Source organism: Pimephales promelas, chromosome 17, assembly GCF_988280905.1.
Source record: "Pimephales promelas chromosome 17, fPimPro1.hap1.1, whole genome shotgun sequence".
Lineage (NCBI taxonomy): Eukaryota > Metazoa > Chordata > Actinopteri > Cypriniformes > Leuciscidae > Pimephales > Pimephales promelas.
This window is the reverse complement of record NC_142785.1, coordinates 32493648-32507586: the sequence shown is the minus strand read 5'-3', so window position 1 is coordinate 32507586 and position 13939 is coordinate 32493648. Positions and strand designations below refer to the sequence as shown.

Sequence of the window (13939 nt, the reverse complement as noted above, 5' to 3'; positions counted from 1 at the left end):
TTTTTCACGTTATGCCCAACCTATGAATAATGAAGCTATTTCAGACCAACCCCTTTTAAACTTGAGTCGGGTGCAATAATCATTTATCCCGCCGGTAAAATAGCAACAGTGCCAAGACCCGCACACAAAGTTACTTGCACTTCGCGCTTGATGCGTTTCAGATCGTTAAAATAGGGCCCATGGTGTGTAAACTCAATAAGTCACTATGGGTTAAAACAGTCCGGCCGTAACTGGAACATGTTGAATGGTTTTGAAATGTGAAAATCTGAAATGTGAACAAATGGCAGTGAACCATCAGGTTTGACAACACGAACAAGGAAATACACAGTACTTTTCATAAGATGCTCATGTATTACTGTAGTTCAGAGGATAAAATGTTCTGTATCATTGCCAGATTTACTGTGTGGATTAAAACTTCTTAACTTTATACCTAATGCAATAAACAAAAATTAACAATATACAAATAATTTAGCCTATCTAATACAATTTTAACTCCTGTTCATTAATTCATGCTTCATAATACATTAACCAATGTTCATTTATTCAGCATGTTAAAAAATATATTAGTATGCACATTTATAATACTAATAACTAATAATTATGCACAATTTAATACTAACCTGGATTTGCCATAAATGCTGTAACAGTGTTGATGATTCTCACTTTATATCCATCCATCCGTCCGTCTGTCTGTCTGTACAATGTACAGGAGAGGAATGTGGAACATTCCTAAAGAATCGAGTTTTTTGTTCTCCGGTAAACCTGAATATAGTGTTCACTTCCTTAAACTTTCCAAGGCTAGAGCTTATTTTTCACTTTAAATGATAGTTAATACCCATGGGATGTGCACGTCTTATGAATGATGTTGTCAATTCAGTCAATATTTTACTGTTAAAATATACATATGACAATGTTTTCACTTTAGGAAAGAACCAACATTTGTCTGTTTGACCTTTTTTATGTATTCTCTGCTGTCTTTGTAAATTAGTTTCCATGATTAGGATTTGTTGCTGTTTCTCATTGTTCTTTCCTTCACTGTCGATACCCAAAATATTAGACACACATTTGTCTAATGCTGATCTGCAAACAGGCCTGCCGTCTCCCAGCTGTTTTAAAAGGCATTACAGTTTACTTTAGGGTTTAGCTTTGAGGTGTTTGTTGCAAAAAACATTTGATTGGTATTTTTTTGCATTTATGCACTGTTAGACCTTACCGGGTTTTTTACAGTAAAATACTGGCAACACTGTTGCCAGTAATTTACTGTAAAAATGCACTAAAACTAATAAGTTGTATTTTTTAGTTAACTTGAGTTTTAGTGTATTTTTACAGTAAATTACTGGCAACAGTGTTGCCAGTATTTTACTGTAAAAAACCTGGTAAGGTCTAACAGTATGATTTCTTACAAACCTTGCCTTACTTGACCACTGTCTGCATCCTTCCAGATGTCTTAGGGATGAACTCTAAAGCTTTTAATGTGACCATTATGTAAACTAATAATTAATTACATGCAAGTCTGTAGCCTGCCAGCCAATATATTAAAAAAAGTGGACTTTTTTGCAGTTTTTCTCCTGCTTTTGTATTTAATTATGAAGTTGAAATACATAATTTTCTTGTCTGCTGGTTAACGAGCACCTAAAATATTCACTGCATTGTTGTCAAATTGCTTCCTCATGAAACACCTTGGTCAGTCCATACACAGTTCATAAGTTTAAAGACCACACTGACAACAGAATAGATTTAATGAACTTTACTGAAATATTAATAATAATTATTCTCATCATCATTTCTTGACTCTCTGTCGATGCCGCTTTGCTTGTTTACCATCATTAAATTAACACAAATCTTTCCATTGACCTTTGGGTCACTCACTGTTTGTTTTAAGGTACTATTTTTGTACATTTGCTTTTAGAAAAAAACAAATCAAACTGTCCCGTCGTCATTCCATCTATATTCACATCTATTCAAGCACAGAGTGAAAGAATGTATTTCTGAATGGAGGTGTAAACAAGGAAACAATCAGTTCAAATAACAAATATCTCAATGTCACATTAAAAAACTGGTTTAAGATAATGTTGAGAAATGACATCTAGTTCCAGTAAAGATCCACCTACAGGTATATAAGACACTGATGAGATTGTGAGATCTGCAGTTCAGACCATCATCAATCTGAGATTGCACTGCAGCCGATCTGACCTCAGGTAAAGTTACTTCAACTTTGGATGGATCCAAATGATTTTGTGAAGTTTGGTTGTTTTCTATATTTTGTCAAATTTGCTTATCTTTGAATGTTATGGTTGTTTTACAAATGTGCACAACAAAGAAAGAATAAATACATCAAAATATAAGACACACATTTCGTGTGTGTGTGTGTGTGTGTGCGTGTGTGCAGGTGCTGTTCGACACAATGAGGTTTCTGATCTCGCTGTGTGTGTCGCTGCTGATGATTAATGGTGAGTGTTTTATAATCCGTTTTATAAAATGAGTGATTTTTTTTTCCACATTAATGATATTGTGTATTTAACAGGTGAAATAACCAATGGACAAACAACAGGTACAATAATTCTTTCACTTCATCCAATCTTCAATTCATACTTTGTTTTTCATAAAAATGTTGAAATTAATGTGTATAATAGAAATAATTCGTATGATAAAAGAGTTTTTCTATTGATTTAAAACCTTCTCATGTTTTAGCACTTTCTTACACACTGATTTTCACACACTCTAAAAATAATGCTGCAACCCAAATTTGGGTCAAATATGGACAAACCAAAATGTTGGGTTAAAAACTTCAACTTTGTTTGGAGCAACCCAGCATTTTTTAGAGTGTGTATATATATATTTTTAGTCATTATAGCGAAACAAATCCCCCGCATCACACTCATGTCATTTTCATCCAAATGCATTAAATACATAAATGTCTGACAATCTTTATATCTCACGATTGTGACTTTGTTTTATATGTTTTATCTCACCTGTGCAGATGTTTACATGTGTCCTCTGTATATGTAAGAGTTGTTTTCTAATGTAATAGTCTATTCTTTTTTTTTTCAGTTGTAAGTACTGTAGCAGAGACGACCACAATCCAAACCACGGAAACTACAACCACGGACATAACGACTGGTAATAAAATGTTATTTATTATTCTAGAAGATTATATATTTATTTAGGATTAATATGCCATATAAAACCTATGGTATATAGGAAATTAAATATAAAATGCCATGTGTTAGTTGCATTTTATTTTGCATTTGTAACATAATCCAATAAATTTGATGTTTATGTATATATATATATATATATATTGCTACATATCTAATTATATACATATCTAAGATTTGCGTTATAAATGTAGATAATTATGCTTATATTGTGTATTTAACAGGTACAATCATTCATTCACTTCATCCATTAAAAAACATAGAAATAAAAGTAGTAGCACAAACTGATATTCACATAGTGTTAAAAAATTGTAACAGTAAAAACTTTAATGTTCATAAACATTGGTTAACAGTTACGTTGTATTATATCATATGTATGTATATATAAAGTTGTATTATATCTAATCTCAAATTTCTTTAAAGTGAAAACCTGTAAACTGACATTCCCTAATTACCTGCATGGCACTTCACACTTGGTTTTAATTTGAATAATTACGTATATGTGCATTAAAAGTACCATTTCGGCAACGAGAACGTTTCTGAGCTAAATAAAGAAAAGAAGTTGTTTTGGTGAATGGCGTGTTTATTGAGCCAATCAGATAATAGTGAATCGAATGTCAGCCAGAAGCTCATTTGATTGGCTACATGATGAAGGTGGACCCGCCCTCCTCTTCGCTCTTGCAAAACTCAATGAGTGAGATAATGGTGCCAAAACTGGAAGTGCAGGTAAAAGAAAGACAAGTACAAATCAGGTTATTTCAGGAACTTTTTTGCCTCAGGCACACAAGTCAATTAGACATTTGCAACAGTTTATTTTTTCCACAAAGTTTAATTTTACGCGATTAATTTGTTTTGCAGTTCCTGCCTCTGCTGTTTTTACACTTGAAAGGCGATTTACACCTTTACAAATATTATCTTGTGCATGAAAATTTAATTTACGCCTGCAATCTTTTCTACAGTTTCACAAATGTAACGCTACGATTCTTTATGACATCATATTATCTTCATAGTATAATACTCGTTTATTTATTTATTTATTTATTTGATAGGGACAATGCACATTAATGAACTTCTGAATTGAGACAACAAAACAGACGTAAACATGCCGGATTATAGCCACAGGGCTAATTTACATCCGTAGTCCCTAGACAAATAACAAAAAATACAAAGATTACAACAAACAAAATAACAACAAAAACAAAATAAACTAAAAAAACTAAGTAAAATTTACAAGCCGGAATCAACAACAAAAAACACAGAAAACACTTAGTGGTCACAAGACTGGTTTGCTAAGCCACACTTTGAGTCTGGTTTTGAATATAGGAAATAAATTCCCTGACAGAGATGGGGATACTGTTCCATAACTTACAGGCCTTCACAGACAGAGAATTCTGTCCAAAGGCTGTTCTTCTGAACGGAACTTCACAGTCACCTCTAACAGAGGCCCGTGTCCTGGCACCACTATTAGTGTTCAGTTTAAAAAAGTCCAACAAGGGGGGTGGGGCTAATCCATGTAACACTTTGTAAACAAAACCGGCATATTTAAAAAAAATTAAATTCTCTATACTTAATATGTTGTGTTTTTGTAAAATCTTACAAATATGGAAGGACATTGGCTTTTTATCAAGGACTTTTAAGGCATTTTTATAGAGTAATTCTATTGATTTAAATGTTTTCATACCGGTCAAAGTCCAGCTGGTACAGCAATATTCCATATGCGATAGAATCATCGAATGTAAAAACACTTTAGCAGCCCCAAATGGTATAAATTGACGAATTTGTTTAAAATTTCGTAAATTAAATTTTACTTTATTCGATATTTTTTAACATGTTTTTTAAAACTTAATGTAGAATCAAGGGTCAGACCAAGGTACTTAAATTCCGAGACGATTTCTAATTCTTCTCCTTTTAGAAATACACCAGATTGTTTTATGTCACGAGACTGTTTAGTAAACATCATACAGACGGTTTTTTCAACATTAAGTAACAGACAGGATTTAAAGAGCCATTCATTTACAGGGACCAGAGCAGAGGTCAGAATGGCAGAAGCTTCTTGAACACTTTTTGCACTTGTGTATGACTGCGTCATCAGCATACATTTGAAATTCAACATCAGCACAAGTGTTTGGAAGGTCATTTATATATAAAGAAAATAGTAAAGGACCGAGTATTGACCCTTGAGGCACACCAACGGGGACATCCAAGAAAGATGATTTGACACCGCCAATATTAACACACTGTTTTCTTGATTCCAAGTAAGATTTAATCCATTGAATGGCATTTAAAGAAAAGTTAAAATATGTCAGTTTAGATAATAAAATGTCATGATTCACAGTGTCAAATGCCTTTCTTAAATCTAAAAACACCGCTCCGACACAGGCATTATTGTCCAATTTACTCTTTACTTTTTCTACAAACAAACTATTGGCAAATTCAGTCGAATGATTGGTGCGGAATCCAAATTGCATAGGATGCAAGGAGGAGTGGCCATTATTTAAGTGTTCATTTATAATTTTAGCAACCCACCTCTCTGCAACCTTAGAGACAACCGGGAGGATACTGATGGGTCGGTAATTGATTACATTTAATTTATCACCTGATTTAAAGATTGGGGTGACTAAGGCCATTTTCCAGAAAGATGGAACAGTTCTCTGCTTGAATGATAAATTAATCATATATGTAATTGGAGCAATTAAGGAATCTTTACATAATTTTAGAGAATATGAATCTAGCCCATAAACATCCTTTGCTTTGGAACTCTTAAGTGACCCAATGATGTTGTCCACCTCTAGCTCTGTTATTTCACGCAAATTGAACACAGGCTTGGCAAAATCAATGGGTCTAGATATTTTATCAGATGGCTCAAACTGTTCAGTTATCTCCCTAACAGATTTAGAAAAGTATTGGTTAAATTCTTTTGATAGAGAATTTGCATCTTTAACTACAGTGTTGTTAATTCTGAGTTCAAAGGCTTCAATTGACTTTTCTTTTTGTCTACCAAGTAATTTATTTAGATTTTGCCAAATCTTTTTGCCATTTCCCTTGGCCTCAATGATAATATCCATAAAGAATTTTGCTTTAGCCTTCCGCATGTAGTTAATGACTTTATTTCGTAAGGATGTGAATTTTTGCCTATCTATTATAAGACCTGATTTTAATGATTTTTTCAGTTGGACATCCCTGTCCTTCATTAATTTCCTACAATTATCATTTAGCCAAGGTAACAACTTTCCATTTCTCTTATTATGGCTTCCTCTTTTAATAAAGTTTAACATTACTTGATTGATTTTAGACTGAAAAAGATCACTACAATTCTCTATATCCTCACTATGATTTAATTCACTCCAATCAATTTCTTGTATAGAAGCCACAAAATTTGCCAGTTGGTTTTTTGGAATAGCATTATACACAGTATGACTGTGTGAAACTTTAAAACGTCGTTTTGTAAGCTTTCTTGAAAAAAAGACAGCATTATGGTCTGATGCTCCGAACGCGTTCTCATCCCAAAGCGCCATATAGGACGCTTTTGCAAAAGCGTAAATATCCAACGCACATGGCACCCTTTAACGTCTAATTAGACGCTTCGGTTAGGGTTAAGTTTAGGTAAGGTGTAGGGTAAGGGTTAGACCACTAGGGGGCGTGTCGGGATGTGGTTTCAACTACAGCCGCCTGATGTTAGCATGCCACACTGATTTGTTGTCAGAGGTCTAGTTGAATACCATTACCCTGAGTCGTTGCATCAATTTATTTGCCGATAGGCCCGGGAAAGGATGGAATAACTGGAGTACCATGCAGGAAATCGTTGAAGGTGAATTTATTGAGGACAGCTGTCTCAGCACACGTGCTTCAAATCAAGTTCAAAAATAAACAAAAGAAATCATCAAAAAAATACTCAAAATAAACATTACAAAACATAAATAAAACATGCTGAAAGCAGCAAAAACATGGCATCAAATCCAGCCTCGAGGAACAAACCTCTGACAATCACGACATATCCTACAGCATTGGACTGTACTAGTACTGGCACATGGCCCGTCTCTCTCCACTCAATTAGCCTCACTCCTTTATATATGCTATTTTCCCGCCAAAACTAGTGGGTCATACCAACTGTAGGGGTCGAATAACTCCCCTGACAATGGAAACATTCAATATCAGTGTTCTTGCATATAAATCCAAACAGATACATAATCACAAATAATATCCTTAATCAAAAATAAACAATATGAAAACAATTATAACATTAAACAAAAAGACAATGTAAACAACAACACTGTGAACGGATGTTCACATGGTGATAACCTACAGGTTCATCATCACACACCCCCCTTCCTCTAAACAGTCACGACCTCAGGAGTGACGTGACAAAAAGTCAGCCATAACATTAAGCACTCCTGGTCTATATTGGATTTCAAATTTAAAAGGTTGCAGGGATAAATACCATCGTGTTATTCTTGCGTTAGTGTCTCTCATTCTCTTGAGCCATTGCAATGCTCTGTGATCGGTCTCAAGCACAAAGTCTTTACCAATCAGATAGTACTTCAACGTGTCCAAGGCCCATTTGATGGCTAGGGCCTCCTTCTCCACTGTGGAATACTTAGTCTCTCGGGGAAAAAGTTTTCTGCTTATGTACTGAACTGGACGACGGTTTTCTCCTTCCCCCTGTAACAGTACTGCCCCCAGTCCCAACTCAGATGCATCCGTTTGTACCACAAATGGCAACTCAAAGTTCGGACTTTGTAACACAGGGTCTTTACATAAACAGGACTTAAGATCTTGAAAGGCACGTTCACATTCAGGTGTCCACTTGACTTTAGTGGAACTGCTTTTCTTTGTAAGTTCAGTCAGTGGTGCTGCTCTGCTGGCAAAGTTAGGTATAAACCTTCTATACCAGCCGATCAAACCTAAAAAGGATCTGACACTTTTCTTCGACGATGGAGGTGCACATGACAAAATTGCTTGTAGCTTGTCCACTTGAGGTCTCACTGAACCTCCTCCAGCAATGTATCCCAAGAAAGAAACTTCCTGTCTGGCTATCTGGCATTTCTTGGCATTTACCACCAGACCTGCCCGCTGAATTCTTTCAAACACCTTTGTCAAGTGTTCCTGATGCTGTTCCCAAGACTCGCTAAAGATGACGATATCGTCAATGTATGCTGCTGCAAAGCTGTCCAGACCCCTCAGCACTTGATCCACCAGGCGTTGGAAGGTTGCTGCGGCCCCGTGCAGACCGAATGGCATATACTTAAAATGGTATAGCCCTGCTGGAACACGAAAAGCAGTCAAGTTCTTAGCAGAATCAGTTAAAGGAACTTGCCAATATCCTTTGCACAAATCTAACGTTGTTAAATACTTAGCTTTGCCTAGTTGTTCGATCAACTCGTCGACTCTCGGCATCGGATAAGGGTCGAAAGATGATACTGCATTCAGTTTCGAGTAATCAACGCAGAATCTGAGCGTGCCGTCTTTCTTGGGTACCAATACCACTGGGCTGCACCATTCACTTGTTGAGGGCTCGATGATATCAGACTCCAGCATCATTTGCACTTCCTCTTTCAAGGCAGGGATCAGGCGTGCTGGCACTCTGCAGTGACTTTGCCTGATCGGCTCTGTTGCAAGCAAACGAATATCGTGATGCAAAAGTTTTGTTCTTCCTGGTTTGTCAGAAAAGAGACCCCCTGGAACTAGACTCTGGAACTCTTTTTGCTGTTTGGGTGTTAGATGATCAATTAGTGGGAAAGTTGAATTTGAATTAACAGGAAAATATTGTTCCTCCAATTCCTCTTCATCCTCCACTTTCCTCGCCCACAGCTGCTCTGACCATGAGCCTTTTCTCTCATTCCAAGGCCTCAAAAGATTAATATGGAAGATCTGAGACTTTTTTCTACGGTCAGGTACAGCAATCTCATAATTTGTGGGACTCAGCTTTCTAAGCACTTCATATGGCCCTTGCCATTTGGCCAAAAGAGAACTTTCTGTAGTAGGGAGCAATAACAATACCCTCTGCCGTGGGCTCAGTGTTCTTTTCCTACTTGACTGATCATACCAATGTTTCTGTTGCTGCTGTGCTTTTGTCATGTTAGCCCTCACAACCTCGGCCATTGAGTCCAATTTCTCCCTCATCTTCATGACATATGACAAAATGTTTGTTTTCTCACGTGCATTATCTCCTTCCCAAGCCTCTTTTAGCACATCCAACGGTCCCCGAACCTGACGTCCATATAGCATCTCGAATGGCGAGAAGCCTGTTGATGACTGTGGGACTTCACGATAAGCGAACATCAAATACGGCAACCATTGGTCCCAATCAGTTCCTGTATCAGACACAAACTTTCGTAACATGTACTTCAAGGTCTGGTTAAACCTCTCCACCATACCATCGGTCTGAGGGTGATAAGGAGTGGTCTGGATAGGATGTATGCGCAACATTGAGCAAACTTGTTTCATTAACTTAGACGTAAAATTAGTACCCTGGTCTGTGATTATCTCTTTAGGCAATCCTACTCGAGAAAAAAGTTGAACCAGTGCATTGACAACCTGCCTTGTCTTGATGTTTCTGAGAGGAAACACCTCTGGATAACGCGTAGCGTAATCAGCAACAACAAGAATGTACTTATTACCAGATCTACTCCTTTCCAAAGGTCCTATGATGTCCATCGCAATACGAGAAAATGGTATGTCAATAATAGGCAAGCTTACCAGAGGTACTCTGTCACTCTTTTTAGCTGGTCTCACCATCTGACATTCTGGGCATGATTTACAAAAATCGATAACGTCTGTATAGAGCTTAGGCCAAAAGAACTTACCAGCAATTCTCGCCAGTGTTTTCTGCTGGCCTAAATGTCCTGCCCAAGGTACGGAATGTCCCAATTGTAATACCTTCAATCTCATAGACTCTGGTACCACCAATCTCTCACCTTCAGCACTTATTAAGTACAACTTGTCATCCTTGATCACCAGTTGATCTTTCTGAATTAATGCCGACCTTGTACTATCAGCCTTAGCTTTCTCAAACAACGGTTTTAAAGTTTCATCCTGCCTTTGCAACTGCACAATATCATGAGGAATTTGTTCGAGATCATCTGAATTCGGTTGTTTCACATTTTCAATTACCTCAGTACCCATTACTTTATCCTGCCGTTTCTCCCTCCTAGATTTCCTGTTTTTGGAAGCCACATTGAATGGTAAATCTTGTAAAAGTTGTTTAGTAACCTCTTCTTGATTAGCCTGTGCTCTGGTTACAACCCTTGCATCTGCTACCTTGTCATCACTCTGCAACAAATCCACCAACACAGGTATATCTCTGCCTAATATCACTGGATAAGGGGATTTGTCAATTACTCCAACTGATAACTTATAGGCTTGGCCTTCAATTTCAATCACCATCTCCGTTTTAGGATACTCTTTTTCATCGCCATGTATACAACAGACTATCAGCTTATCCTGTTTCAGCACATTTGACTTTCCCAAACACTCTGGTCTCACTAATGTCTGGCTTGAACCTGAATCAACCAATGCTTTAAACAACGTATTTCCAATCTTCACCTCCACTACTGTGTCTGTGTTCAGTTCAATCTCATTTAGCTTCACAGAAGAACTTAACTCATAACACAAGCGAGTAGCAGACATGTTTTGCACTGGACACTCAGCTCTTTTATGCCCTGCCTGACCACATGTATGACATATTATCACAGACCTTCTGTTATACTGGCTAACTCCACTTGCACGCATACTGTTACTCAGAGTAGAACTATTTTGCAATGTCCGTCTATCAGCATCAAAATTTCTCAGACCACTACCCTTAGCATCCCCAGACTTACCGGTTGGGCTGTGGTGGATGTCTCGCCATCGTCTCGGCTGATGCAGTGATCGCCTCGCAGCCATGAATGTCTCTGCCAGTTCTGCCGCTTGTTGACACGATGTAGGGCCATTCTGCTTCACCCACGTTCTTGCTTCTGGGTTCAGCAATTTGAGAAACTGCTCCAGTACTATTTGATCACCAATTTCTTGTTTAGTTCGACGTGAAGGGACCATCCACTTTTCGTACAGATCTTTCAGTCTCACATACAGTTCACGTGGTGTTTCATCATCACCTAGACTGTACGCTCTGAAACGTTGCCGAAAGGTTTCTGGATTAATTTCAAACTTGTCAAGTATCGTCTGTTTAACACAATCATAGTCCATTGAATTCTCAGGCTCCATAGCCACATACGCTGCTCTTGCTTTACCTGTTAGTAACGGCAGGAGATGTAACACCCAGTCCTGACTCGGCCATTTGCACGCTTGAGCAATACGTTCGAAAGTCATTAAATAATGCTCAATATCCTCATCACTTGACCAGGGCAGCATCCTTGGGCAGTTAAAACTTGTTTTAACACATTATACCCAGGCATTTTTACAACAGAATCTGGAGAGCTATGTGTCAACCACGTTTCAGAGCAGAGGCGTAGCAAGCTTTTGAAAAGTGTGGGGGATGGATGTGTCATTTAAATTTGGGCATGTTACGTAGACCCCTGTCCCTCTAGGGGGGTTCGGGGGCATGCTCCCCCGCAAGAAAATTTGGTACATTTTAAGGTTAAATGCATCAATTTGGAGCACATTGAGAGCTCAAAATTAAGAGCTTCAACTGGATTCGACCCAGGCCTGTGCACATTGAACAACGAAAAAGCATTGACTTGTTGCTTACCTAAAAGAGGGCTCAAACATCTTTATAGTTATGATATGAAGAGTTCAGATGCAAAAGCCTCTAAATGCCATTTGAAATTTTCTTCTAGAATGATCATTTTTATCAAACTTGTATATTTGAGTTCAGTAATTTCACTTAAATAACAATTAATAGGTAATTATCATTGTTATTTAAGTGAAATCACTGAACTTAAATATACAAGCTTGATAAAAATTATCATTCTAGAAGAAAATTTCAAATGGCATTTAGAGGCTTTTGCATCTGAACTCTTCATATAGAGTCTGTCATCATATTCTATATTTACGCTATCAAAATTACAATACTTTTGTCCTAATTTCTTCACTTGTAAGAAATAAACCCTTGAGCTTTTATTTAGGAGAAGACACAGAACACCATGCTGATCATGTGAGCAAAGAGCGCGTTTTTTTTTTTTTTTTCAAATCACGCAGCATTACAAACAGAATGCCTATAACGCAAGTCTTGTACTGTTTATCCAAAAATACGAAATATAATAATGAAAACACTGGACATGTCAATAAAACATAAACATAACATCTTCCCAAACACATATCAAGCTTATTTAAAAACCTCGAAAGCATAAACACTCATTCAAAGTACCTGGAAAAGGGAGGGAGATGTAAACAACCATAAGTTCCCGCCTCCTCAGCACGAGCTGACCGATAGCCTACATCTAACACATCAAGAGAGGCGGGACTTAAGGCAGAACAGCCAATCATCAGCCGGACACACTCAAAGCCGGTGTCATGTTTGCAGGGTTCTCAAGTCTCACGCATTGGCCGTGAGACACACTCATTTCGACCGGTTCACACGCTCACACGCCACACTGTGTATTTCTCACGCTGAAAAGGCAATGCCAACCAAGTTGTCCTGGCTGAAAGCTTTCTAACGTTGTATACGAGGCGCAGGCAAACAAAGTGAAGTTTCCTGCCGCCAGCGCGTATCTCCGCCAGATTGCGTTCGTTACTAGGCAACATATATGCGCGCTGCGTGCACCACTGATCTATACATGACATGTCATTCAGTAGCGCGAACACACGGAAATGGACGGAACATCCTCGGCCACCTTACGTTCGTTACTAGGTAACCAACAACATCGCGCGAACACATGTGTCGTGATGGAGAAGCAGGTAAGTTGGAAGAAGCTCGTCTAACATTTTTGGGCTAGAACATTTAATATGTAGCCCATCGTACATTATTATTGATGCAGTCAAAAACTCTACAACTACTTTGCAACCAGGCTCAGTTTGGCTATCTTATGTTATCTGAAACTAAGAGAAATGTTAGTGGGTATGGAAAGGAATGAAGATTTACTGATTTTATTTTAAATTATATTATACTGTAATATTAATAGTCTTTCTAGTTACATTAAGGATGTATTACAGCAGATTGCTCTGGGTAATATTTAATCATTGTCATAATGTTGCATTTGTATTTTTCAAAGATGTCAGGAAAAAAGCAGAAAGATATTTTGTCATTTTGGGCACCAAAGGGTAAGCCCCCTAAAAAGGTTGCCAGATTAGATGAGGAGACAGTGGAAGAGGTGGTGCACTCTAATCTGTCCATTTGTTCTCAATGTCCCACCACACAATAAATCATTCGTCTAGATAGAAGACGCATTCAAAAATCAAAATGCAATTTTTAAAGATTTGTTTGAAACTGTTTGGAGCAATTTGTTATATTTTTGGTTAGCTATATTTGTAATACTGCATTAAAGAGTATTTGATGTGATGAATTGCTCTGTCATTTATTAGATTTACTAGGCCTAATTGTTATAATTTTAATTTGTTCTGGTTAATTATGAACAATGGGTAAAATTGGGGGCGGGGATGGGTGGGGCGGGGCTTCATTATGGCTCCTCCCCTAACCGCGTGTGATCTCACTCCAAGCTTTTGCTCAAACTTGAGAACCCTGTGTTTGAGAGGAGACAGCCGCAGCGAGCGCGCACACACACACACACACACACACACACACACACACACTGAGCGCCAGAGAAACGGAGGAGCGACTGTAGGAAGGCGTTTGTGTAAAACTGCGGAAAAACGGCAGAAAAAGTGCGGGTGTTGAACACTCTCACCGA

General features: G+C 37.8%; 1 protein-coding gene across 2 annotated transcripts in view; it reads left to right on the top strand.

Moving 5' to 3' along the window:
- Window positions 1-2103: 2103 nt before the first annotated feature.
- The window catches only part of LOC148971551 (alpha-tectorin-like), a 53658-nt gene continuing 41822 nt past the window's right edge, over window positions 2104-13939 (top strand). Inside the window, exons 1-4 of one of the 2 annotated variants that reach the window (XM_089122392.1) lie at window positions 2104-2198; window positions 2390-2450; window positions 2525-2551; window positions 3052-3120. In XM_089122392.1, coding sequence (XP_088978518.1) covers window positions 2405-2450; window positions 2525-2551; window positions 3052-3120 — 142 coding nt within the window. In that variant the 5' untranslated portion in view covers window positions 2104-2198; window positions 2390-2404. The remainder of the gene's footprint in view (window positions 2199-2389; window positions 2451-2524; window positions 2552-3051; window positions 3121-13939) is intronic. The other variant, XM_089122391.1, reaches the window with a different exon arrangement.